General features: G+C 35.8%; 1 protein-coding gene across 2 annotated transcripts in view; it reads right to left on the reverse strand.

The window, feature by feature from the left end:
- Positions 1 to 5: 5 nt before the first annotated feature.
- Positions 6 to 26894, reverse strand: part of TPR (translocated promoter region, nuclear basket protein) — a 65837-nt gene continuing 38948 nt past the window's right edge. Inside the window, exons 32-51 of one of the 2 annotated variants that reach the window (XM_004767970.3) lie at positions 26464 to 26607; positions 25941 to 26139; positions 24597 to 24802; positions 24332 to 24393; positions 21815 to 22023; positions 20767 to 21039; positions 19914 to 20062; positions 18824 to 18907; positions 15239 to 15439; positions 14200 to 14331; positions 13902 to 13992; positions 11670 to 11854; positions 10286 to 10354; positions 10088 to 10179; positions 7214 to 7320; positions 5729 to 5824; positions 5447 to 5603; positions 3409 to 3527; positions 798 to 893; positions 6 to 151 (exon numbers count right to left, since the gene is read on the reverse strand). In XM_004767970.3, the coding sequence (XP_004768027.2) occupies positions 96 to 151; positions 798 to 893; positions 3409 to 3527; positions 5447 to 5603; positions 5729 to 5824; positions 7214 to 7320; positions 10088 to 10179; positions 10286 to 10354; positions 11670 to 11854; positions 13902 to 13992; positions 14200 to 14331; positions 15239 to 15439; positions 18824 to 18907; positions 19914 to 20062; positions 20767 to 21039; positions 21815 to 22023; positions 24332 to 24393; positions 24597 to 24802; positions 25941 to 26139; positions 26464 to 26607 (2727 nt within the window). In that variant the 3' untranslated portion in view covers positions 6 to 95. Of the gene's footprint in view, positions 152 to 797; positions 894 to 3408; positions 3528 to 5446; positions 5604 to 5728; positions 5825 to 7213; positions 7321 to 10087; positions 10183 to 10285; positions 10355 to 11669; positions 11855 to 13901; positions 13993 to 14199; positions 14332 to 15238; positions 15440 to 18823; positions 18908 to 19913; positions 20063 to 20766; positions 21040 to 21814; positions 22024 to 24331; positions 24394 to 24596; positions 24803 to 25940; positions 26140 to 26463; positions 26608 to 26894 lie in introns of both variants that reach the window. The other variant, XM_013064215.2, reaches the window with a different exon arrangement.

Consider the following 26894-nt stretch of genomic DNA (forward strand, 5'->3'; position numbering starts at 1 on the left):
ACCAATTTAAATACAAAATGTTTTTAATCTCGACAATCATTACACTAAAACAGGCTTGAGAATCTTATTCACAATTATTACAGTTTACAGGACATTTAATTAATATTTCCTCTATTTATTCCTCCTCTCCCTCCCATTGCATGGCTCACACCTATAAGAGAAAAAAATAACCAAACTGAATGCATCTTTGAAGAAGTTACCTCAAAACTGGAGTATTCACTTACCCTAGGTCACTATAAAAATTGCTTTCAATATCAAATATCTAGATATATAAATATAAAACTGTGTTAGACATTTCACACATCTTCAGTTGAAAATTATTACAATTAGATTAATAGTTTCATGGCATGAATACAATCTTTAAGGGTTACATCAGAAAACATGGGGATATTAAAATTTTTAATTTTTTTGAACTAGTTAAAGTCACAAAGCTTTACTCTGTTGTGTAAAAAGTGTAACAACAACTGGAAGGGATTTAACAAATAACTGTCTAGTACTGCAACACTTCAGCTTCTCCAAATCTTATTTTGAACTCAAGGAAGAAATGAATAAATATGAAATATAAGCACATATTCATTATATAACTGTAGTTTACAAGTCTTTCTGCGAGAAGCTTACAGATGAGTAAATATCACATACTCAATGTGATATGTGATATGTGTAAATATCACATGCTCCAATCCTTGGAACATTAAAAAAAAAAACTACATACAAGTTAGAAGCTTAAGGATTAGAAAACTTGTCCCATGTATTGCTATCCTACATTCTATCACGTAATCAATATGTCAGAAATTTACCTCTCTGTCTGTTAAACTGACGACCACGGACACCTTGTCTCAATGTTGTCTGAAGTCTTACTCGTCTGAAAGGCTTTGGTTGACTACTGCTAGTATCTAAGAGAAAAAACCCCAAACATTAAAATATAAGCAAGCAAATAAAAAATAAGAAAAATAAGAAAAGCATTTATAATGGCAAAATCTAGTTACTAAATGAATGCATGAATAAAATGCAGAGGTGTCCATTTATTTTCAATATTTAAAAGTTGTTTGACTTTTAACAAGGGACATTTAACAAACAAAAAAAGGTAAAAAAGTGAAAAAATATTCTTATTAAAAAAAAGTTCTTGATTTTTTTCATTCATTCACTGCACTCACATAATACATATTCACTTGGTGCCTATCCAGGTATGACCGTGCTAGCAGGCAGGGACTACAATAAAAAAACCACGTATCACCTCCCTCAGGAAACAAGAGACCCCCACATATAATGTGAGTCAAATCTGAATCCTCTTTCCCAGACACCCCAAATCCAATCATTAGCAAATCTTGCCAGCTCGAATTTAAATACATACTCCCAAATCTGACTTCTCAGAAAACTTCACTCTACCATCCTGTCTCAAACATCCTTGTCCTTACCTCGAATTTACAATATCCTCCGAACTTTCTCCTTGTTTCTGCTCATTGCACATTTTCAGTCTCTTGTTTACACAGAAGCCAAACTGATACTGTTAAATCTTTAAGTCAGAACTTCTCACCACTCTGAAGCCCTCTAAAAGCTTCCGAAATCCACCAAAGCCAAAGCAATTATAATGATCTACTGGGGCTCTCCTCCCTACCCCCTTCCTATCTCCTGCTAGCCTGCCTCTCTGGCCTTACTGTGCTCTAACCACACCGGCCCTCTTGCTGATCCTGAATGTACCACCTGCTGCCTGATAGATACCTGCTATAGATCTCATCTGGAATACTCCTTCCTCAAAAAACTGCACAGCTTGCTCCTTTGCCCTTTCCTGTCTTTACTTAAAAGTCATTTCCTTGGTAATACTTTCTACCAAATCACCTAGGACACGGTAGGTACTCAAATATTTACTGACCAAATGAACAAGTGTTCAGATGAGGAGGCTTACTGTTTTATAGAGATCTTAAAATTTTATTTATTTGACAGAGATCACAAGTAGGCAGGGAGGCAGGCAGAGACAGAGAGAGGGGGAAGCAGACTCCCCGCTCAGCAGGGAGCCAGATGTGGGTCCCAGGATCCCGAAATCATGACCCGAGTCGAAGGCAGAGGCTTTAACCTACTGAGCCACCCAGGTGCCACTGAGGAGGCTTAGTGTTTTATATTATCAAATAAATTTAAAGACATTCTAATTTTACAGAAACTGTAAAAGGGGACAAAAACCATATTTTCTTGTGCAAGCCTTGGTAAGATGTAACATTCTACTGTCCAAGATAATTTTCACGGGATATCAGAATATAATTGGGAGAAGAGGATTTCAGCAATTGTATTATTAGTAACTGACAATTTCTGAGTCTTGCTGAGTGTAATGCATTGAGTTATATAATTTATATACATTACTTCTAATCCTGACTGCAAGACTAGTTATGATTATCCATATTTCATTTATAACTGTGCAGACATTTAAAGTTACTAGCTGTTAGTTAAGGTAGATGTGGGATCTGAATCAATGGCTATCGGCTTACAGGCTGCTATGTCTGGGAAAAGCAGCTGATAGGCAAGAGAGATCTTGAGAGAGCAAAGTCCCATGACTAAAGAAAGTAAGAACTAAGCAGGTCTTCCATAGAATGTGAAGGTTCCATGGCAGAATTTGAGAATTACTGCTATAAACAATTCAAAATAATTAGTGTGGATGATTGGTACTGTATTTCTTCAACTAATAAAAGTAATTCCCTACCTAAAAATTTTGAGACAGATAAGCTAGTATAGTGAATTGTTTAAGAGTGGAGTCTCTGAAGCCAAACTTCTTGAGTTCATATTCTTGCTTGCCCATCATTTTTTAGCTATGTATCTTGGAAAAGTTATTCACGTTTCTGTGCCTCAATTTCCATATGGGTGATTACCATATTGGGTTGATGTGAGAAGTGAGTGAATATATGTAAAAGGCTTAGCATGCTGTCCAACACATAGTTAAGTGCTCAATAAATATTATTTTTTGAAAGTACCACAGAAATAATTTTTATTGTAGAAAAATACATAAAATAATCTTTAAGTTAACTTCAAAAACTTGAAAGCCAAACTTAGAAACTGTTTAATCAGTAAATTTCAAATATTTTTTGAGTCACAGACCTCCTACCCTTCAACTCTCCAAATCAAATCTCATGTAAGAATCCTAATATGTAGAACAAATAACAAGAAACTCCTTTAAAGAGACAGGAAACCTGAAGTACTGCTCCTCAGCTGCCCTCCCAGTGACCCATCCCTCACAGCCCTGTGGCACTTCTAGTACAACCGAGTCTTAAAACTACATTTCCTTTAATAAAATACAATTTCCCTTTGAAATAAACCATTTTTAATTCAGGGGAAAAAAAGAATGATTTCTTTGTTACTAACAAAATCATCTTTTGCAAACAAGTTTGTTGTATCAGTTGTGTTGTACTCAGAGCAGGAACTTACCTACAGAAGAGCTGGATGGAGGATCCTGGCTGGTAGAAGGAAGATCTGACTCATCAGATGCCTGAACAGGTTCTTCTTCCTGCTGGCTATCAATTTCTAGGCCTGCTTCAGAACTAATACTAAGAAAAGAAAACAAAAATTGATTGGAAAATACAAAACTGATCCTGGAGGTATCCTAAATTGTTCCTAAACTTTTTCTGATACAGTTTATCACTTAAATAAGACACTGTAGACTCTTAATATTGGAAACTGTGTATTTTTTTTTTTTAAAGGAGCAGGGGAAAAGACAGCTCAAACTGTTTTTTCCTTATTCCTCTTCTCACTAGGACATGTTCCAATTTTAGTTTTTATTTCCCTTCTTTGTTATTTTTTCTTTTTGACAAAGGATATACACATTCTTGGCAATATTTGTATGAGATATATTATACAGATTTTTGAAATCTCAAAACACTTTTCTAGGAAGGCAAAGTACTAAAATAACTCACAAGTCTCTTAAACAACCTGCCACTAACTCACCATGGGCTCTAGCCCAGATGAGACATGCTGCAGGTACGTGAATTCCTGGCTCAACAGCTGTTAACTCTCTCCCCATTCAATCAAACAGTCTCTCTCCCATTCAATAAAGCACATCAAAACACAAGTAAGGGAAAGAATAGTACAAAAATAAGTTCAATCTGCTCCAGTTTTGTTATGGGCAAGCTTCAGGGCAGTCACTAGTAACACCGTCTCTGAAAGATCTCTCTCATGACTACCTGCTGAAGTTGAGATGTGCTACTGAAGGACCAAGTGCATGGGGCTGAAGTCACAGGTCAAATCCAGTCTCAACCACTTACCAGTGACCTAAGCAAGTTATTTTAACATGTTCTGAGTCTGAGCTTTCTCACTGTAAAATGGAATACTTTACAAAGATTTTGTGTAGGTTAGAAATGACATATCTTTTTATTTACTTATTTATTTGACAGAGAGAGAGAGAGAGAGACAGTGAGAGAGGGAATACAAGCAGTGGGAATGGGAGAAAAAGAAGCAGGCTTCCCGGTGGGCAGAGAGCCTGATTCGGGGCTTGAACCCAGGACCCTGGGATAATGACCTGAGCTGAAGGCAGATGCTTAATGACTGAGCCACTCAGGTGCCCCAGAAATGACATATCTAAAGTGTCTTGCATGCATGATATAAAATTAATGGCAACTGGTATTCTTAGCAGGGTCTGTAGTCCCCCCCCAAATTAAGCAGCACTATGTTAGAGCATAATAATGGGCTTGCTTTTTTCCCTCATATACTAGAATTGGTATATAATTATGCAAGTAAATACTGCTTAATAAAACAAAATCTTTGAGCTCTACCTAGCAAATCTGTTTTCTACTTCTAGCTGTGCCTCTACACAGTCCAACTTTTTTATTTTGTAAAGAATTAGGTTCTGCTTTGAAAGCTAAATACTTCTCTGAGACCAATGTTAGTGGTTCTTTGCATGAAATAACTCTACACCCTTTGACTTAAAAAAAAAAAATCCAGAAGCTATGTCATAAAACACTTCTTTTGTTAAACTTTGTATATAACTGACATGCTAAAATGCAATCAGGTCTTAAAAACTACTAGAAAATTTCTAATTTTTAAGAAGTTAATATTTCAGACATCAAGTTCTAAATGCACATAAAGAAAGAGTAAGTGAGGTTCATTTGAGAGCCCACTACAAAATGGAAAGTTAGTCTTTCCAAATTTTCACAGAAAGACTTCTTTCTTAGGGAAAGTTCAAGCAGCTACATGAATTCAAAGTTATCAGTGATTTTAGACATCATTTTTCTAGACTACATCATGTAATTTTCAGGGCGATAAACATTTCAAAAATTACTTGTCTGCTGTAATAACATCCAAGCCCTAAGATATATTACTATATGCAAAAATTAGTCTTCCAAAATGTATGGCTTGGTTTATTTTTGTAATGGGATACTACTAAAAATACAGCTCAACAAACTGTTTCCTGGCTAAAGGAAAACAAGTGTCAAAGTCTAAAGCAAGCAGAAATTATAAAGTAAATACTTACCCTTCAGATTCTGCCTCCACAAATACTTCATCTCCATCATCACCTGCTGCTGTTTCATTTGTGGTGGATAAAGTGCCAGTGGATGTTGTCACCATTGGAACAGACTGAGAGGCATGCTCTGAAGTATCAGACGTGGTGCTCTCCGTAAACACTGTCACTTCAAAATGTAAAGAAAAGAATACTTTAATTGGTGGTTTACCTAATTTTTAGCCAGAAGGTGTCACACAGTTTTCCATTTTACCACTAAAGCACATGATCTACGAGTCCGCCTGTGGTACCTACCTGGGGCTGCTACTTGCAGAGGAGTAGTGGGAACACTTCGGCCACCTGACTCTTCTTCATGAGCTAGGAAGAGGGGTGTTTCATACATTCCTAAACCTAAAGACAATTCTAGATATTAATGAATGATTGAAAGAACACAGAACTATCAATATGCCAGGTATCTGAAAGAAAAACATGAAATCAGCAGACACCCAACTTTGCTGAAGCCCACTAATTCACTGATCAGGCAAAAATCAATCTCTCAAAAATTTAAACGTAATTGAAACGCATCCTTTAAGTTTACAAACATTCAGTATCCTTTGAAAAAACACCTAAAATGCTGCTCTTTACGGGTTGATACAAGCTAACTTTATTGAGTACTCAACTATGAATCTGGTACCATGGTTGAGTCTACTCACCAAAACTACGAGATATTACTCTTCCCCTTTTTCCTAAAGAAATTGGAATTTCTAGGAGGTTGATTAACTTCCCCAAAATTACAAAGGTAGTAAATAGAATTCCAATTTAAGCCTAGCTCTGTCTTCCAAGCCTTAATTGTCCTATAAAATAAAGAGCCATATAAAAATTTAAATTTATATAAAACATATATGACTTATATGAGGGCTACAGATTAATCTTTATTTGGGGGTAACAGCAGTATGCGTTCCTTACTCACTTAATAAAATGCCATATAGCTTCCCACGAATCTACCTGGTTATATGGATGCTGACTGAGGATTAAAAGGTAATTAATTCCACAAAGAGCACAATTCATGTTCAACAACCAACTACCATTACTTAATTTAGGGGTCATTTTTTTCCACATTATTTTAAGTATCTTTTTTTCTTATTTTTAATGTTTGTGGAAAACATCTAACTAGTTTTATACATTTAACTAGGAATGTTAAGTATCAAACTAAATATAAAATATGCTGCATTCCTTCCAACAACTTTAAAATGACTCGGAGTACCTATGTATTTATATTGGTTCAAAAAATATTCCTGAATACTTAGTAGACATATGACACTGTACTAGGAGCCAAAAGAGATAATAAATGTAAAAGCTACTCTATGCTCAAAGAACTGAGAATTTTGTTGAAAAGGTAAGATTTAGGGCGCCTGGGTGGCTCAGTGGATTAAGCCGCTGCCTTCGGCTCAGGTCATGATCTCAGGGTCGTGGGATCGAGTCCCGCATCAGGCTCTCTGCTCAGCAGGTGGGGCCTGCTTCCCTTCCCCTCTCTCTGCCTGCCTCTCTGCCTACTTGTGATCTCTCTCTGTCAAATGAATAGATAAAATCTTTAAAAAAAAAAAAAAAGAAAAGGTAAGATTTATATGTAAAACAACATTGAATATGTAGTAAATATAGCTTCTCCTATAAGTTTGGATAGGAATTAGATACCAACTTAAAAAAATTTGTATTTGCTCACTTAAAAAAAATCCCATCAGAATAGCTTATTACTGAATATTCATGAACCCAGGTGATCTAAGCATTTATTAATTTACTTACCTCCTTGAGAAGCAAGCTGGCCAAGATCAGAGTGACTTGAACTTGTCTGTGGCATATCTTCAGGTGGCCCAAACCGGAATCTAGGGACACCAGCAACCTGTGGGGAACTAAAGAGAAAAAAATGAACTTAAGTTAAAATTTAAAGTTAATCTTGTTTAAACCACAACGAGGGAAAACAATACATGAGAAGGAAGAATAATCATAAAGCAGGAAAAAACCAGACTGAAGTAAAGTTGATACCGAAATCCTTATAATAATATTCTTAAAATCTGTGTTGTGAATGAATTTAATAATATTACACATGATTTATATACGTGAAATTTACATGTAACTTTCAGGTCTCTTGAACTATGCCTCACATTTCCTGAATCTGCTGGACATTTAATTTCATGTAGATACACTAAAAACAATACAAATCTAAAATGAGATGCACCAGAAAAAGAGAATGAAGTCACAAGACAAAGTTTTATCTTAGCTTTCACTGTTGAGCCATAGATCAATCAAGTCACCTCTACCCCATTTCTTACCTGAAAGAGCTCACAAGATGGTTCCCAAAGTCTAGAAAAATTCTATTATTAGCTGGTTGGACACCTGTTTTCCCCTTGTTCTAATAACACTATCATCCATCTTCCCGCCCACAGCCCAGGATATAAAACAGCATTATCTCTCTTTGCCCACTCCCCACCCTACCTTTCTTCACTAGCCAGTCACTAATGTTTATGGATTTTATGTTTGTAATTAACTCTTTCTTTTCTTTTCCACATCAACATTATTGCTTTAGTTCAGAACATTCTCTTTCAGGTAGATTTTAAAACTTATTTTCTTTTTCTTTTTTTTTTAAATTTATTTTCATAAAATTATCCTACTATAAAAGAATCTTGCATTCTGAGCTATGCAAGAATCTGCCGACTGGCTGTCACTCAGAACCTGTGTCTGCTTCTGACAGGCTGACTTCCAGAAGGGAGGAACAGACAGTGATTGTAAAACTGTGTTAATCAAGATGAGTTATGGTAAACTGCACAAGTTTAAAATAGGTTTGATAGGGGCACTTGAGTGGCTCAGTCAGCTGAGCGTCAGCCTCTCAGTTTCGGCTCAGGTCATGATCTCAGGGTCATGGGATCGAGCTTCGTCTGAGGCTCTGCTCTTGGTGTGGAGCTTGTTCTTCTCCTTCCCCTCTCTCCCTGATTCTGCATGCACATGCACACTCTCTCAAATCAATAAATCAATAAATAATCTTTAAAAAAAGGTTTTGGGGTGCCTGGGTGGCTCAGTTGGTTGGGCATCTGCCTTTGGCTCGGGTCATGATCCCAGTCCCACATCGGGCTCCCTGCTCAGTGGGGAGACTGCTTTTCCCTCTCCCACTCCCCCTGCTTGTGCTCTGTCAAATAAATAAATAAAATCTTAAGAAAAAAAAAAAAAGGTTTTGAATGTCTGGCTGTATGTATCATATACAGAACAATCAATCTTTTCCCAAGTTTGTGGAAACTTTTTCATTTACTCAATTACATCTTGGTATGCAGATAATACTTCAGCCACAATTAAACGTGTACTTCACACAGGAAGTTTTTTTATCCTTTAAAAGTAGTTGTATAGCATAGTTAACTTAGGTTCTAGACCCAGACCAACTGGTTTAAACCAAAAACTGCCACTTTTTGGCTGTCTGAACTTTCACAAATTTGTTTACAACTCTGTGCTTCCTAATCTGTAAAACTGAACATTAATGGTGTCCACTCTCATAGCTCTAAAGATTAAATAAACTGATTCATGGAAATGTTCAGTAAGTGTCAGGTGTTCTTTTCTAAGACTCAACTCAATGTTGTCCTCATTAAGTCGTCTCAGATTCCTTCCTCCTGATTGCTGGACTAAATCATTTCTTTTGTCTTAAGCCTATTGCTTATGCTTTTATTCTTCTAGATTGTTTGGGTAACAGTTCCTCATATGCTTGGCTTTTGAAGTAATATCATCTCATCACAATCATTACCAACACCTTCATCAACATCTGCACAGCGTTTACTATGTGCCAGGGAATATTTTAAACATGTTAGCATAAATTCAGTTCATTTAATTCTCACAACTTACATGGTAGGAATTACTGTATTATTATTCCCCTTAGTAAATGAAGATACTCAGGAATAGAGAACCTAAATAGCCTGATACACTAGTAAGCAGTACAGTATTCTGACTCTGAAGTCTGTGTATTTTTTTGTTTTGTTTTGTTCTTTTAAAAATTATCTGAGAGAGAGATTGTAAGCATTGGGGGGAAGGGCAGAAAGAGAAGCAGACTAGTAGACTCCCTGCTGAGCATGGAGCCCAATGTGGAGCTCAATCCCAGGACCCCTGGGATCATGACCTGAGCTAAAGGCAGACACTCAACCGACTAAGCCATCCAGGTACCCCTGAAGTTTGTGTGTTAGCCACTCTTATTCTGCCTTTATGTTTCAAATTCCTGATGGCAGCAACTATATTTCATTCACCTTTTTTTTTTTTTAAGAGAGAGAATGAGTGCACAGTGCATGAGCTGGGGTGGGGGGTAGGTGTAGGAGCAGAAGGAGAGGGAGACAGAACCATAAGCAGGCTCTATGCTAAGCTTGAAGCCTGACATGGGGCTCGATCTCACGACCCTAAGATTATGACCTGAGCCAATAAGAGTCAGACACTTAACCCACTAAGCCACCCAGGTGCCCCCACTTCACTCACCTTTATATAATTTTCCCCAACACTATATCCTCAACCCTCCTACCACAAGTGCTTAGTACACAATAGAGTACTCAACACGTAATGACATGTAATGAATCTACCAAATATAAAGAAACTGACAGGGAAACAGGAAGAAAATTATTAGTCACAAAATGTGTTTCTCCTTCCTTAACTTACTGAATTGCTTCAGCAAATCCATCAGTACGATGTGGCACCACAAGAGTTGGGGTACTTGGAACTGTTCTGTCTTCATCATCAAAAAAATGCTGCTGCTAAAACAAAGACAGAAATGGGGGAATAAACAGATATGACAGAAACATATACACTTATTTGCTAAACAAATGAGTCACTTTTACATAATGGGTAGATAGTTACCATGCCACCAATTCCAGGAGTCAACTGAAGTCCCCGTCCAACAGACTGCCTCCGAGTCATCTGAATTCTCTGTGTCAAGAAAGGAATTATATTTGTTTCAAGGAATCAGGCAATAAAACAAGAACCAAGTACCAACAGATACAGCTTATTACAATGGTAATAAGAGAACTCAAATGTTAGCAGTTAATACAACCATCAGAATATCTTCTCAGGAAAAATTACTGATGTTTGCACTAAAGAATTCTGTTTAAATAGTGATAAATTTTTGGACACGTGGATGGCTCAGTTGGTTGGGCGACTGCCTTCAGCTGAGGTCACGATCCTAGAGTCCCAGGATCAAGTCCCACTTCGGGCTCCCTTCTCAGTGGGCAGTCTGCTTCTCCCTCTGACCCTCCCTGCTCTCGTGCTCTCTCTCTCAAATAAATAAAATCTTTAAATAAATAAGCAAATAATGTTAACTTTTTAATTGTAGAGACTACATAAACCACCAAATATTTTTATTAACCCACACAAAATATTAACCAATATTTAAAGCCAATCTCTGATCCTATTTTATTTGTATGTATCTAATCTAGTTTCTACTTCCTTAACCTAAAACATTAGTTAAGTATGTCTTTGGATCTTAAAGCTTAATTATCCTTTGGAGTTCAAACAGTAATACTGTCTTCATATAAACTGTTCCCCAATTTGGACAATTCTAAATTGGTAGATTTGGTATATTTTGTAGGATCCACACATAACCATTAAGACTTTATATTTTTAAAGAATGAGGTTATTTTCATCTGTGGTAGTTTAGCAGAATCCCACTTGGCAGTTTTTAGTACACTATGTTACAGGATAAGACTCAAACTAGATTACTAAAAGCCTTTGTAGTTTTTCTGCTGTTTCTGCAAGTTTCTGATTAAGAGATGTCCAACCCTATTATAAAGGGTGCTACATATTGAGGGTCATGCATCCTTTCCGTAATTATAAGAGTGGAAGTTAACATGTACTACTGAAAAAAAATGAAAGAAAAAATGTCTCTTAAGCAGAACAGACATTTCTTTTTGAAAACAACAATAACAAACACACACAAGCACCTTAGAGAAAGAAACCTTCAAAATACATGGTAGTTAGCTGCTAAAATAAAATTTACTTTAATTAAAATCCAAGAGACCCTTTTTCTTTTTTAATCTGTACAAAGAGTGACCGGATCTTTATTTGCTGGAATTGTAACTATTTCAATTTATACACAACTTTTAGTAAGCCTTGCCCTTTCCAAAGTTCACATTACTTATGAAGTAAACTAAACTACTGCTGTATTTCAAGAAAAATAAGAGATTCATTTCAGTTCAAAAAAGTTTATAAAAATATGCTAAAACATTAAAACATTCACTTTTACTACCTGAACTGGTGGCCCCAATTCTTGAGGTGGAGCATGAATGGTGAGTCGTGGCGGAAGAGGGTGTGGAGGGCGTCTTGGAGACTGAGGTGCTCGAGGAGTCTGTCTTTCAGATGCTGATGATGGCTGCTGTTCTCTAGAAATGTCCTGGGAAAAAGAGGACTCTGCAGTACCTGTATTACCTTCACCTACAGGAAAAGAGAAGCTTATTTTGAACTACTAAATTTACCACAGAATAACTGGGACAATTCCCTAGAGGTATAAATCCCACCACTAGGAATGTTCACCTCACCAATACTTTCAGAAGGAAAGAAGTGAGGTGTGGAGAATGGGAGTGCAATTATCAGCTGAATGGCTTAAGGCAAATCCCCTAACCTCTTCGGGTCTATTTCTTAGGTTGGTTAATGGAACCAATTAAAAGATAACGTTTATATTCCAGATTTCTTAAACTTTGAATGTCAATGGTTCTTCACATGTCTAGGTCTTCTACATACATGCTAGAAACAACAGAAGCTGTCTCTCACTGCGAAAGTAGGCTATCAGAATTTAGTGGTTTTACAAGTCAAGGTCTGGAATCGGATTCTGGCTAACCTCTACACCCAACACGGGGCTCGAATTTATAACCCCAAGCTCAAGAGTCCCATGCACTACTGACTGAGCCAGCCAGGCACTCACTCTCAGATTCTTAACTGGTACCTAAACTGATAAGCTTATTATAAGAATTGAACACAGGTGACCCTTGAACAACATGGCTTTGAACTACACAAGTTCACTTTCAGGGGATTTTTTACAGTACATACTGTAAATGTATTTTCTCCTCCTTATGATTGTCTTAATAATGTTTTCTTTTCTCTAACTTACTTTATTGTAAGATTACAGTATGATAAACTACAAATATGTGGTAATCAACTATCTTAATGATATCAGTAAGGCTTCTGGGTCCATAGTCAGCTATTAGTAGTCAAGTTTTTGGGAAATCAAAAGTTATATGTTAATATTTGACTATGCAGGGGGTTTGGAGTCCCTAACCCCGGCACTGCTCAAGGGTCAACTGTAATTTAATTTCAAGTACAGCTGCTCAAGAAAAGCACTCTTTTTGTAACTTTCTGGCAATATACCAAATCCATCCACTAATTTATTTTTATCCAGAGCACTGGGCCTATTTTTGCATGATTGTAAATAACAAAGTCTTCAAAGGGATTCAATGAGCATCTACTGTATGCTTTGTATATGGGAAAAATGGCTATGAACACTAGCCCCCCCAAAAACTTAACTTTTAGTGATAATATCAAAGGAGGCAAAAAATACTTCCTCCTGTATCCTGACTATATGACACACACAAGATGTTTCTTAAATCCACAGTGTTTTATAAAATGTAATTTATAGGCCAAAGTATTATCAATCTCTCTCCTTATGTCCCCTAGAAAGCAGTACTATTTTTTAGTGTATGGATTAATATTTTTTTCTTAAAAAACTTTAAAGTTGAAAGGTTGATTATACCTTTGCTTTATCTTAATTCAAAAAAGCATGTACCTTGCATTCTTATACACACAGGCTCATATGGAAACTCAGACACACTGTTTTCTCAACAGTCTAAATATATAAGGTTTTACTATGTTACCATTTATGATTTTAGCTCAGTATTATCTGTAAAATCAGAGTAATATACCAGATGATTACCGATTCCTTAACACATTTTAAAAAGATTCTAAAATAAAATTACTTTCTATGATTTCCATAATCCTTTAATACCTAACATTTCAGTGAGGTCAGGACTCATCCTTTCAAATATTTAACAAAAGTATGTCACAGTAACCAAAATATCTTTTATTCAATGGAAAAACCAGTCAACCAGTAAAGCTCCAATACCCATAAACCTTCAAATGTGGGCTTGATTCAGACAACCTCTTCTGACTGTGAACTGCTAATACTGCTGTTAGAGGTCCCTAATCTAACTTTTCCACTTAGTAAAAAGACCAGCAACACACTGTACTTGTAACACTTTACAGATTTCAGAACGCTGGAATCTTAAAGAAGCTTGATGTATTAGAAAAGACAGTATGACTTCAGAGTGATAAATATACTAGACTTTGTAAGATAATAGCAGCAAACCTAGAAATAAGCTAATCTCTTGCCAATTTACTGAGTGTTATTTCCTACATAATTAAATGCAATCCTAATTTAGAAGACACTACCAGAAGCATTCAATTAAAAAGAGATGAAAAAAGGTCTCACCACTGTTTTGCGAATCAGCAGCTCTCTGATTACTTTCACCTCCACCCATACTTTCCTCTGTTTCTGTACCTGGATCAGTCCCATCACCGCCCTATAAACAAAATATGATGACTAAGAGCAAATAAATCAAACAATTATCTTAAAACAGAATAACTAAACCACAGTAACAACAAAAAACCCCAAAGGTATAAAAAGTTTTAGTGTTCTGAGAATATAGGTCTGTGAATATCCTTGGAAATCATTATGTTTTCTGCAAAGTTCTTGAAGAAAGTGGATGATCAAAGTCCCAGCCGGTTACCTCAGCATCGTCAGCTTCATATCCATCATTGCCGTCCGCACTGCCGGTGCCTTCGTTACTGTCCTCGCCCTCGTCTCCCATCCCTGTGTCGTCTTCATCATCATCATCATCATCTTCATCCTCCTCGTAATCCTGGTAGACACACGCCCAAGTAAAAACAAGATCTTAGATGTAGCACACATATTCTGCACTTCTTGATAGCATATCTAAAAAGTTCAATGACATACCACTGATCAGGACACAGGAGCTGTCTCGAGAACTGTATGGAATACATTCAGGGGCAGCAAATATCAAAATTGTGAGGCTTACTGGAATGAGTACAATAATCATCAGTTCTGTTTTCTAACTGTTCACATGAGATCAGTTCAAAGACCAAAGCTCCTAAATGTCTACAAAGTGTCAGATGCCACTTTATTTCTAAATTTAAAGGGTGGAATCAAAGAAAACAAATCATGAAATTATACTACACTATGAGCTTTTAAAAAACATTGTTTGATTAATGAAAGCTTCTAAAATGAGTGGTTGTCAATATAGGTTTAATTCCCAAAATAAAATATAGTTTCACTTAAAATATGCTTCAATTAGCAAAGAAACAACAAAAAACCCTCCATTATTTTTTGAAAAAAATTATGGGATTATATAAGAAAAAAAAATCTTACTCTCTTCTTATCTCTAGAAATGATAGAGCTTATAATTAAATCCAGTCTCTTATCAATAAGATTTAAAATTAAGTTTAATTAACAAATTTAGCAAATCCTAAAGGGCTTAGCAATGAAAAAAGATGGATTTTTTTCATCACTTGTTCTATGCTCAATTTCATTATAAAATATTAATTTCAGAACTATTTGGATAAAAAGGCAAAACAGTCATGATCTAAGAGTCCTGGGATCGAGTCCCGCATCGGGCTCTCTGCTTGGCAGGGAGCCTGCTTCCTCCTCTCTCTCTCTCTGCCTGCCTCTCTGCCTACTTGTGATCTCTGTCTGTCAAATAAATAAATAAAATCTTTTAAAAAAACAAAACAAAACAATGGATGATTTACCTCATGTTCCCCATCATTTTCATCATCATCCTCTTCTTCATCATCACTGTCAATCACAATGACATCATCTCCTTTGCCCTGACCATCTTGGGATGAAGTTGTTGTTTGCTGATCTGACTGAAGGGGTCCAAGGTCTATTTGCAGAGACTGAGAGGTTTCTTCACTGTCTTCCATTGGAGTATAATCTCCCTGGGTAACTCCCTTTAAGAGTAACAAAATGAAAACTTAAAAATTTAGAATGTTAAATATACCTAAAACTACCAGTGAGATACTGTATATGTAAGACAGTACATATACATGTGGACTGGTAGCATTTTATTTTTAAAATATGGTTTTAAAAGCAGAATTAGAGTGGGTGGCTCAGTTAGTTGTCTTCGGCTCAGGTCATGGTCCCAGGGTCCTGGGACTGAGCCCAAGAGCACCCTGCTCAGCAGGGTCTGCTTCTCTCTTTCCCTCTGTCCCTCCCCACCTCATGCTCTCGTTCTCTCTCTGAAGTAAATAAATAAAATCTGTTTAAAAAATTAAGGAAAAAAAAAAAAAAGGAATAAATTTGAGGCACCTGGGGCGCCTGGGTGGCTCAGTGGTTAAGCCACTGCCTTCAGCTCGGGTCATGATCTCAGGGTCCTGGGATCGAGTCCCGCATCGGGCTCTCTGCTCAGCAGGGAGCCTGCTTCCTCCTCTCTCTCTCTCTCTGCCTGCCTCTCTGCCTACTTGTGATTTCTCTCTGTCAAATAAATAAATAAAATCTTAAAAAAAAAAAAAAAAAAAAATTAAAAAAAAAAAAAAAAAAAAAAAAAAATTTGAGGCACCTGTGTGGCTCAGTTTAAGTGTCCAACTCTTGATTTCGGCTCAGGTCATGATCTCAGGGTCATGAGATTGAGCCTGGCAGCAAGCCCCAAGTCAGGCTCCACACTCAGCACAGAGTCAGCTTGAGATTCCTTCCCCCTCTCCCTCTGCCCCTCCCCTCACTCACATGCTCTTTCTAAAAACAAATGAAAAAATCTTAAAAAACAAAAAAAGCAGAATTAATTTGAAACACATGCTAAAGAAAATAAATCATTGGATTTCTTTACTGTCTTCCTATAGAAGAATTATTAAAAACCTCACTGGCTAATCACTAAAAAAGAAAAAAAAAGGATATATATATGTGAATGTATATATTTACATATATATAAATATAAATATATGTGTATTCATAACTACCAGGGGAATATTGTAGATAAGTGTTATTCAAAAGAAACATATTGTCATCCCCAAAGTGAGTCATTTACATGATTTTAAATTTTCTAGTAGTCATTTCAAACTTAAAAAAGGAAACAAGTGAAATTAGTGTAATGATATTAATATATACAAAATATCTCAGTATGTTATCAAACTAAAAATTACCGATCAGATATTCTACCTTTTAAAATTTGTAATTAGTCTTTAAAACCCAATGTATATTTTATACTCACAGCTTATCTCAATTCAGACTAGCTATATTTGAAGTGTTCAACAACCAATGTGATTAGATGACAATGCAGTTGTAAACCAATGTCAGAAAAAAGAATATCCATGGGCCTGCAACTTACTATTATTTAAAAAAAAGTTTACTCCCCAAACCAGAAATAGTCTAGGAAACACACTAAACAAAATAAGCTATTATTGCTGTAAATTTACAAAGGCACTTCTCCTCCTAAAAACTCACTATTTTAAGCCTTCAAACCACATTAAAGACATCAGGAACAAAAATAATTCTTTGCTTAATTCATCCTCATATTTCCATCTTGTTAGCTACTGAAATAAACTGTAATGTAAAGCTTTATTTTTGTTATTTACTATAAAAAAATTAAATGTCTACTTTTTAGTTAAGCACATGGCAATCTATTTTTTGTACAAGTCTAAGCAAAACTCTTATGAACTCATTCATAAAGATTACATTTGCTGTAAAAATGAGCAATTCATGATATAATTAAAATGGGCTTCAAAGGGACGTGCTTATTTCAAGAAAAGCAACACTTATAAAGAACATCTGCTTCACTGTCAGAAAATCAGAAAAACGAACTGTTACACATTCAGTAGATAGTGCTAAAAGTGGAATGGAAGCCAAACGGCACTTTGAGTCAGACAATTTTGCCAATCTCAAGAAAAAGCTTTGTAAAGACTTTAGTGTAACTTAACCAAGTCTGGCAATAAATTAGAAATTCACATATTATTTCAAAACTGTTATTATACTTTTCAGATACGACCTCTGAAGGATACATGAAATAGAGGTCATTTAGAGTACTATGCATTCATCTCTAAGGTCTGGTTTTCTGTTCTTAGGGAAAATTAACTTAAAAATTAATGCATCTAAGAAACTAAAATTCACTTGCAATCTACGGTTGCTTATAATTAGCTTGAGATAACTCCTTAATTTCATACAGACAATTTTAGAATAAATGATCCTGAAAATTAATCCAGCAAAAACTCTTTCAGGGAAAAGAGCATAACTAGAACCTAGACAGCCCGAGTTCAAGTTCCAGTTTCGGTGCTATCAGAACTTTGGTATGTTACTTATTTGACTATTAGTTTCTTTACCCATATTGGGCTGTTAAGGATTAAGTTTGTTAATAAATGCTAACTTCTTAGAACACTTGGCATACACAGTAATGAGTTTATTAGTAGTAGTTAAATTATGAATTGAATTCTCAATTAGTGTGGCAGAGTGGATGAAAGAAAAGTAAATAGTGTTTTGAGCACCTAATGTGTGGCAGGTACTATTTTAGGTACTTTATAATGCTAAAAATCATGTTATATTATTTCAACAGATAAGGAGACTAAGGCTTAGAGAGAATCAATGACTTTCCATAGTCACATAGCTTCTAAATGGTACAGTCAGGAACGGAACCTAATGGTTTGTAGCTTCAGAGACTACCCATTTCCCCTAGTGAGGGCGCCTCTGGAAAGGCCTCACTTAGAGTTCAGAAAATTAAAAAAATACACAAGTGCATTTCCTTTCATAGGTTATTTTAATTCAGTAAGAGAAGCAAGAGAGGGGAGAACAACAGAGGACCATCGAGGGGCACTATAGATTAACTCAAGACTCAGCCAGCGCTTATACCTCCAAATAATCAACGGGATTAATCTTTACTCATGACGACTCTTGGCTTGCCAAAATCTGTACCAAGTATAAACAAAAAAATTTTTTTAAAAAAAGATTTTATTTATTTACTTATTAGAGTGCGTGTGCACAGGCATGAATAGGGGCTAGGGGAGTAGTCTCAGGGAGAGGGTCAAGTCGACTCCGTGCTGAGCACACTGCTCGGTCAGGGTTCAATTCTCATGACCCTGAGGATCATGCTCTGAGCCGAAATCAAGAGTCAAATGCCCAATGGACAGATGCCTAATGGACTGAGGTAAAAAAAAAAAAATTCTTTCATGACGTTTCTAAGGCAGTATACTAATTAGGAGTAAAGCAAAGCAGAAACTGCGATGGTAATTCCAATATTCCCTGAAGTTTAAAAGCATCAAGTTTAAAAGAAGTCCAAATAATGTTTCAATTTGTCAAAGCAAATTTCATTTATTAAAAGCAACAATTTGCTATTTAAAATATGTTTTACTTACTTCTCCAATGGAATCTTGAGAATCTTGGTTATATACTTGAGTTTCTACCTCTCCATCAGTACTTTCTTCTGCCATAACTTCTTCCTGAATCGTAACACACAAGTGTGTTAACCAGATCAATTCACTAGATGAGGGATCATCTGCTCAGCTAGTTCTCTCAATAAAATAAAGCTTCAATCTCTAATTTTATGAAGCAGTACAATATAAATGTTCTTATATTATATGATATAATCAATCACATTCCTATTCAGTATAAACAAGACTTACATTAATTAAATACATGCTAATTATATTAACTGAGTAGTCTTAATGTTTTAGAGTAAAACTTAATTCACTACAATTTCAGCTTCAAAAAAGCAAATAAAGGGGATATAGTTTCGGTTAATCTGAGAAAAAGAAGTCAGACAATGGTTTAAAATGTTCATGAAACTTAAACTCTTTATTTATCCTTTGAATTAAAAAAACACCCGGGCGCCTGGGTGGCTCAGTGGCTTAAGCCGCTGCCTTCAGCTCGGGTCATGATCTCAGTGTCCTGGGATCGAGTCCCGCATCGGGCTCTCTGCTTGGCGGGGAGCCTGCTTCCTCCGCTCTCTCTCTCTCTGCCTGCCTCTCTGCCTACTTGTGACCTCTGTCTGTCAAATAAATAAATTAATAAATTAAAAAAAAATAAAAAAAATAAAAAAACACCCAACCTGGGAATGGAATACAAATTAGATTTTTATAACTGTGTTTTGTTTTATTTTAAGAGAGAGAAAGAGAGAGGTCGGGGAGAAGTGACAGGAGAGGGAGAGAGAGAATCTTCAGCAGGCTTCACACCCAGCACAGAGCCCAAAGTAGGGCTTGATCTCATAACCCTGAGAGAGCTGAATCAAGAGTTGGATGCTTAACTGACTGAGCCACCTAGGTGTTCTGTAACTGTTTTTTAACTGAACTGACAAATAATTAAATTAAAGATATACTAAGAATTAGAAAAAAATGTTGGCAACAGCAACAGCACCTGAGCTGTCAGTTGAAACTTCAACAGGAGTTTTTTAGGTAATGGAGTCTGGTCCATTCACCTAATAATGTTGTAACTGAAAGAGTATTTTACCTCAGTTCCTACAGGGGTAACACTTTTCAACTTCTTTGGAAGAGGCATTTCCACTGTGTCATCAGAGACTTGATCTGATGCCTCTATGGTGCTATCCTCTTCTTCTTCACGTGTCCGTTTAGGCAAAGAAGAACTTGGGGTAGCTGACACTTTGAAATTACATAATTTAAATCTTGAATTAGAGGATGATAGTGAACTCAATGAGACAAAGTTAATTTTTGAAATATTTTGGTCATTTAACTAAAGGAAGACATAGTAAACACTTAACTGAACAACTCAATGTAATTTACTTCTGCTAATATCTGTAAACAAAGGGCAACCTAGGCTCTAAATCAATGGTCTTATAGTATCAATTTCACCTGTGATTAGTAAACGCCATCAACTTTTACAGCAATGCATTCGATTCATTGTGTAGTGATATAATTGCAAAGTTTACATAAGCCCTTCTATAGTTATAAAACCCAGGACTCCTATGATAACAAAACTTATATTGTATGTTTACATTTGAAAATCCTTATATGGTCTTCTCTTACATGTCTTTTTTCTCAGAACCTGTATTAAGTTACATATAATGTTATGGGGTTGTATCACTTTAAAAAATCAGTCAAAATAACTGGAGGAGAAGAAAGATATGAATGATGAAAATAAATGATCTGGTAATAAACATGAAATCAAGTGTTAGGAATCCATTTGTCCTTTCTAACACCTATTAGAAAACAAGTATGTCAAAAGAATACTCAAGATGTGTATTTTACATTCAAGAAACTATAAATGCACAGGTCTACTCTAACTTCATTTTAAAATTAAGCTTCCCCTCAAATAAAAATCAATCAATCAATCAAACCAAGCTTACCAGTGCCAAATACTGCTGTGGAAGTAGAAGGCCGCTCAACTGATGAACTTTGAACAACCTCTACTATGTTGGGGGATAGCTCTTGATTTGCAGGCTCAATCTGAGGATGACTCTGCTGGGTGGGCTGCACAAAAGCTGTAGCCTGTGTTTGCTGCTGAACAGTTAAAATTGGCTGAGGGATAGAAGGCTGGACATTAGGACTAGTAGAACGGACAGAACCACTTGTGCTTCCAAAAACTGGAACATGTTCCACAGGCCCTTCTGACTGCATAGCTGAAAAAGAATTACAATACTTAATGTATTAAGTTTTCTATTCCTAGCAAAGCTGGATTTTACCTCCCTACTGTGTAACTGGCAATGTTTTTGTAGTTATTTGTGTATATAGTTATTTTGTCTATTTTAAATCTCTTACCATTCACTCAGCAAAAACAGTATGGGTAAGCATAATGTATTATGCATTTTTTGTGATGCCTATGTGCCTGCCATGGTAGTGTGTTTATGGTGGCATAATTAAATAAATATCTAAAACTCTTCCTAAGATTTTATTTAAATTATAATTAAATAAGATAAATAAATAAAAGAAACTCAAAGACAAATTATAAATTTTTATTAAGCATCAGTAATAAGTAAAAAGCTACCCAGGGGAACAAAGAAAAAAGTAAACAAAGTAAAAAAGTCAGACAGTTTCAGTGAAAAACCAGTGTTTTTTGTATGGTTTTCCAAGGTAGATTTCATATCATTGTCTTTAACCATTAGGAGTAGAACTGCTGGCCTTAGAAAAACATGCTGTATACTTATAAATGTGTTATTTTCCTTCTTCAGCTTCAAAAGGAAGCAGAAAGGAAGGGAATGGAGAGAGGGAGGAAATTCACTGCATTAATGAGCATCCTAGGAGTCACACCCTTGAAAATATTAACTACCCACTTTTACTATATGTTTGACTTTAGCTTTAGTGGAAATCTCATTTATCCTTGAAGTTGCTATCATCTTCTCATAATAAATCTAAATAAGCAGTCAATCCAATCAGATCTGTTCCCATTTTACTTACCTTCCTGTGATTCTACTTGCGTAGTGGGCATCACTGTAGCTGTTGGGGTAGTAGTAGGATTTGTGACAGTTGCAGGTGTGACCATTGGGCGGATACTAGCCCTGGGTGTTGATTTATTCCCAGCCATTGCTGCAGCTGTCACTTTACTTGGAGTAGACACAACAGGAGTAGGCTTGATATTGGCTGTTGGTGGGTCTGATGTGCTGGCACTTATGGAGGAGAACATGTAAGAATAATGATTCATAAAAAATGACTATAAATATTTACTTTATAAATATATAAAGTACATATACTTTATAAAAAAAAAACCACCACATAATCTTAAGAAAGAATAAAATTGGAGATCATGATCCCAGACTTCAAGATATATTACAGTAATCAAAACAGTATGATACTAGCACATAAACAGAAACAATACCAATGGAACAGAATAGAGAGTCCAGAAATAAACCGATGATTATATGGTCAATTAATCTATTAACAAAGGAAGGAAGAATTTACAATGGGAAGTCTTTTAGGAATTGGTGCTGGGAAAACTGGGCAGGTACATGCAAAAGAATAAAACTGGACCACATTCTTAGACAATACACAAAAATAAACTCAAAATGAATTAAAGACCTAAATATGAGACCTAGGACCAGAAAAAGCCTAGAAGAGAGCACAAGCAGTAATTTCTCTGAAACTGGCCATAGCAACATTTTTCTAGATTACGTCTCCTGAGGCAAAGAAAACAAAAGCAAAAATAAACATTGGGATTACAGCAAAATAAAAGGCTTCTACACAGTAAGGGAAACAATTAACAAAACAAAAGACACCATACAGAATGGGAGAAGAAAACAGTAAATGATGTATCTGATAAGGAGTTAACATCTAAATTAAAGAACTCATTCAAAAAAAGAATTCAAAAAACCCAAATAATCTAATTAAAAAAATGGGCAGAAGACATGAATAGATGTTTCTCCAAAAAAGACACACAGATGGTTAATAGATACATGAAAAAATGCTCAACATCACTAATCATCAGGGAAATGGAAATCAAAACCACCATGAGATATCATCTCACACAAGTCAGAGGGCTAGTATCAAAAAGACAAAATTTAACAAGTGTTGCCAAGAATGTAGAGAAAAGGGAGCCTTGTGCATTGTTGGTGGGAATGTAAATTGGTGCAACCACTCTGGAAAATAGTATGGAGGGTCCTTAAAAAATTAAAAATAGAATTAGTATATGATCCAGTAATTACACTACTGGGTATTTACACAAAAGAATATGAAATAGGTGAAGGGGATCAAAGTATACTTATGATGATCAACCAAGTAACATACAGAATCACTGAATCACTATAAAACATTTGAAACTAATATAACACTGTATTTTAACTATCCTGGAAATTGGCTTATGCCTCTGCCTTCGGCTCGGATCATGATCCCAGGGTCCTGGGATCGAACCACATCGGGCTCTCTGCTCAGCGGGGAGCCTGCTTCCTCCTCTCTCTCTGCCTCTCTGCCTACTTGTGATCTCTACCTGTCAAATAAATAAATAAAATCTTTAAATATATATATATATATATATATATGTATATATATATATATATATATAAACTATACTGGAATTTAAAAAATAAATAAACAAATAAATAAACCAAAAAACAGTGAGTTGTACTCTTTTTTAAAAAATTTATTTGACAGAGATCACAAGTAGGCAGAGAGGCAGTCAGAAAAAGAGAGGGGGAAGCAGGCTCCCCACTGAGCAGAGAGCCCGATGAGGGGATCAATCCCAGGACCCTGAGATCATGTCCTGAGCCGAAGGCAGAGGTTTAACCCACTGAGCCTCTCAGGAGCCCCAGCTGTACTCTTTAAATAGGTGAATTGTGGGGGTTGTTAATTATATCTCAATAAAGCTTTAAAAAGGAAAAAATGGCACCATGGGTTTCTTCAATAAATGTTCAGCAAGTATGACAGAGATATAAACTCAGACCCTATTAATTCTATTTTTCCAAACGTGCTTTGGGTACTTTTGATAGATTAAAAAAAAGATTATAGAATATAATTTTGTATTTTTTATTCACTAAATATTTTAAAACTTTTACTGAAGAAGTTTTGAATTTAAGCACTAAAAACTATGCAAGAAATATTCTATAATTGTGCATCCTGACCAAGTAGAATATATTCAGTTGTTGATCACTGAATCCAAGTCTTAGCCTAGCTTCCTATGTGATGTTTGTTATCACATGACATCATAGAGAAAATCAGTAGCCTCTTAGAAGTCTAAAAGATGAAAAGTAAGTTTTTTTGGTCACAAAGCTCTACCTGACAGGAATGTATGGTGAAAACAAGAGTTCTGGAAAAAAGGGTTGGTAACTACATGGTGCAGTTTTGCACAGATAAATAGCTCATTAGTACATATTTTTATAATATAGATTTGTTTTCTCCTCGAAGATCACTAACTCTTGCTTTAAGTTTAAAAGAAACTTTAAGAGAAAAAACAGATTAACAAACTGTGAGAGAACTAAAACTCACATTCCTCTTTCACCAGAAGCTGGAGTTGTTTTCAAAGTGATCTGTCTCTGCTGTTCTGGGACCTATAAAAAGAAAACTATGGATTATTTTGCCTGCCCTACGAGAGTTCACTCAATAATGCCATCAAAATATTTTAATTTTATTAATTCTCTTGGTATATTTTGTCTAGCCAAAATTCACTGACAAAAGCTTCTAAATCACCAGATACCTTCAAGTAAAATGTACAAGGACAGAATGATTTATTTACACAGAATTAGCCAACCACCTTATTAGTAGGTTCTTGAGGCTCATCTCTCTGCTCAAGGTGTCTCTCTTGATGCTCTCGGAGTTCTCTTTCTAAGCGACTAATTCGACCTTCATACTGGGATTTAAGAGCAGTCATTCGAACATCCAATTCATCTTTTTGCTGATCTAAGGCTCCATTCCTTTGTTTAAGCTCCTCATTTTCTTTAGTTAACTGATCTTTCACACCTAAAGAAGTAACCATGTGATTCTATTAATATTATAATCAAACACTGGAAGTAAAGAACATTTGTGTACTTCAATAGGTACACTAAGGTTGTTATCAGATTCTAGTCCTGAGCTTTAATAGCTACAATTAATTGATATACAATATATCTGAATAAGCAAAATTTTAAACATATCTATATTTATGACTCCAATATGAAATGTACCTACTGCAACATAAAAATTCGTAACTTTCTCTAAGATCTCATAAAGATAAAGGATGTTCATAAACTGCAGTCAGAAGTCCTTTCGCACAGCCTTTACTATTTCAACACATTATTAAAATACAAAGATACTATAAATTGTCAAATATTCATTTCATATAATCTAAAGCACATACTAAAAATAATTAGGTAACTTTTTTTAATGAAATAATTGCTGAAACACTATATTACAGATCATTTAAAAAATTGCTTACAATGAAACCTAGCTGACTGGTCATTTTATTTACCCACTCACTAAGCAGAACAGCACGCAAGGTGCAGTAAGGTCCAGGACACTGTAGCACTGGGCCCTTCACAAACTGGATATGATATCCTCCCCGAAGGGCTGGAGGGGCCCTCAGAGAAGTAAGGCAAGTAAAATCACTGGGCTGGTAAGATCCAATGCCATCTAGGAGTTTACAGAAGGCCTCTGAACAGCACACTGTGGACCCAAAGGATCACCAACAGAAGGTACTAACAGTTACACAACAAAGCAGAAGGCCAACAGTACTTCCTATTAGTAGCCAACAATTAGGAAAGGTTCATAAATAGATGAGCAACATGCTCATCATTTGAAAAATCAGACTGTTCTAATTCTGTGTCTAATTAAATAAGCCTTATATACATTTAAAGTAGCCTCCATGCCCAGTGTGGAGCCCATGCAGGACTTGAACTCACAATAGTGAGACCAAGAGCTGAGCCGAGATCAAGAGCTGAGCAGAGATCAAGAGTCCCTCAACCATCTGAGCCCCGCAGGCATCCCACTCTAGTATTTAAAGCACACACACAGAAACCACTTCATAGTATTTACTTATTTCTTTCCCATTTAAATTTTAAGCCTGCATCAAATAAACAACTTTCACTCTTAAGTTCAAACTTCAGCATATACAGAAATTTACCAGCTAAATGTGCAATCTTTGACTTTGCTGCTACTATGGCCTTTCTTGTTTTTTCTTCCTTTTCAGTTATCTGCTGTCGGAGCTGCTCCTCTTGTGTGGTTCTATCTTGAAGATCCTGACGGAGTCGTGAAAGCTCAGACTGAAGCTGCACAGTCTGTTCCTGCAGATTTCTTGCTTCTGCCTCTTTTTCAGATAATGTCTTTAAAAGAAAAGCAAAGTACTCACCATGTAATTCAATCAAATCAATACAAACTGTATGTCAGAATTAAAATGTAACTTACTAATCTGCTTATTTAGATTAAATGGAAGTATAAATGTAAAATGGTGGTCAAACCACCATTAAAGTAGATACCTGATGACTGGATACTATTTATATACACAAATCATTCAGGTAAAAAGGATAAATACGCATAACAAAGATTATGTATTTCCATTTGAAAAGAGAGTATTTAACATATTTCTTCTAGTATTTAACAGGCAAATAATTAGGGACATGTACTCTTAAGTACTCTCATACTCATACCTTCTGCAGATTTTCTACTTGACTCTCTAGTGATTTTGCCTTTGTTTCAGCTTGATTGAGGGTATCTTTGAGCTCCTGCATTTCTTGGACTGAGACATGCTGTTCCTGGTGGTCTCCAGAAGACTGAGCCGAGGTCTCCATGACCTCAGAGGACAAGCAGTAATAATACATTTTCACATTTATACCTAGTAATGCCACTTCTAAAAGTTCATCTAAGGAAATAATCACAGCTACACAAAAAATTTATCTTAAAAGAGTATTCATAAATGAACTTTCTATGGAATAACTCTACTGCCTGAAAGGAAGGTTATTAGTTAAAGAAGTTAGGGTTTTCCATACAACTGGATATTAGCCATCTAATCAAAATGATACTGCATCGTAGATGGATGTTTGACACAGAAATGAGTAAGGTGAAAAAGCAGGCTATAAAA

Source organism: Mustela putorius, unplaced genomic scaffold (assembly GCF_011764305.1).
Source record: "Mustela putorius furo isolate JIRA1106 unplaced genomic scaffold, ASM1176430v1.1 tig00537335_pilon_pilon_pilon, whole genome shotgun sequence".
Lineage (NCBI taxonomy): Eukaryota > Metazoa > Chordata > Mammalia > Carnivora > Mustelidae > Mustela > Mustela putorius.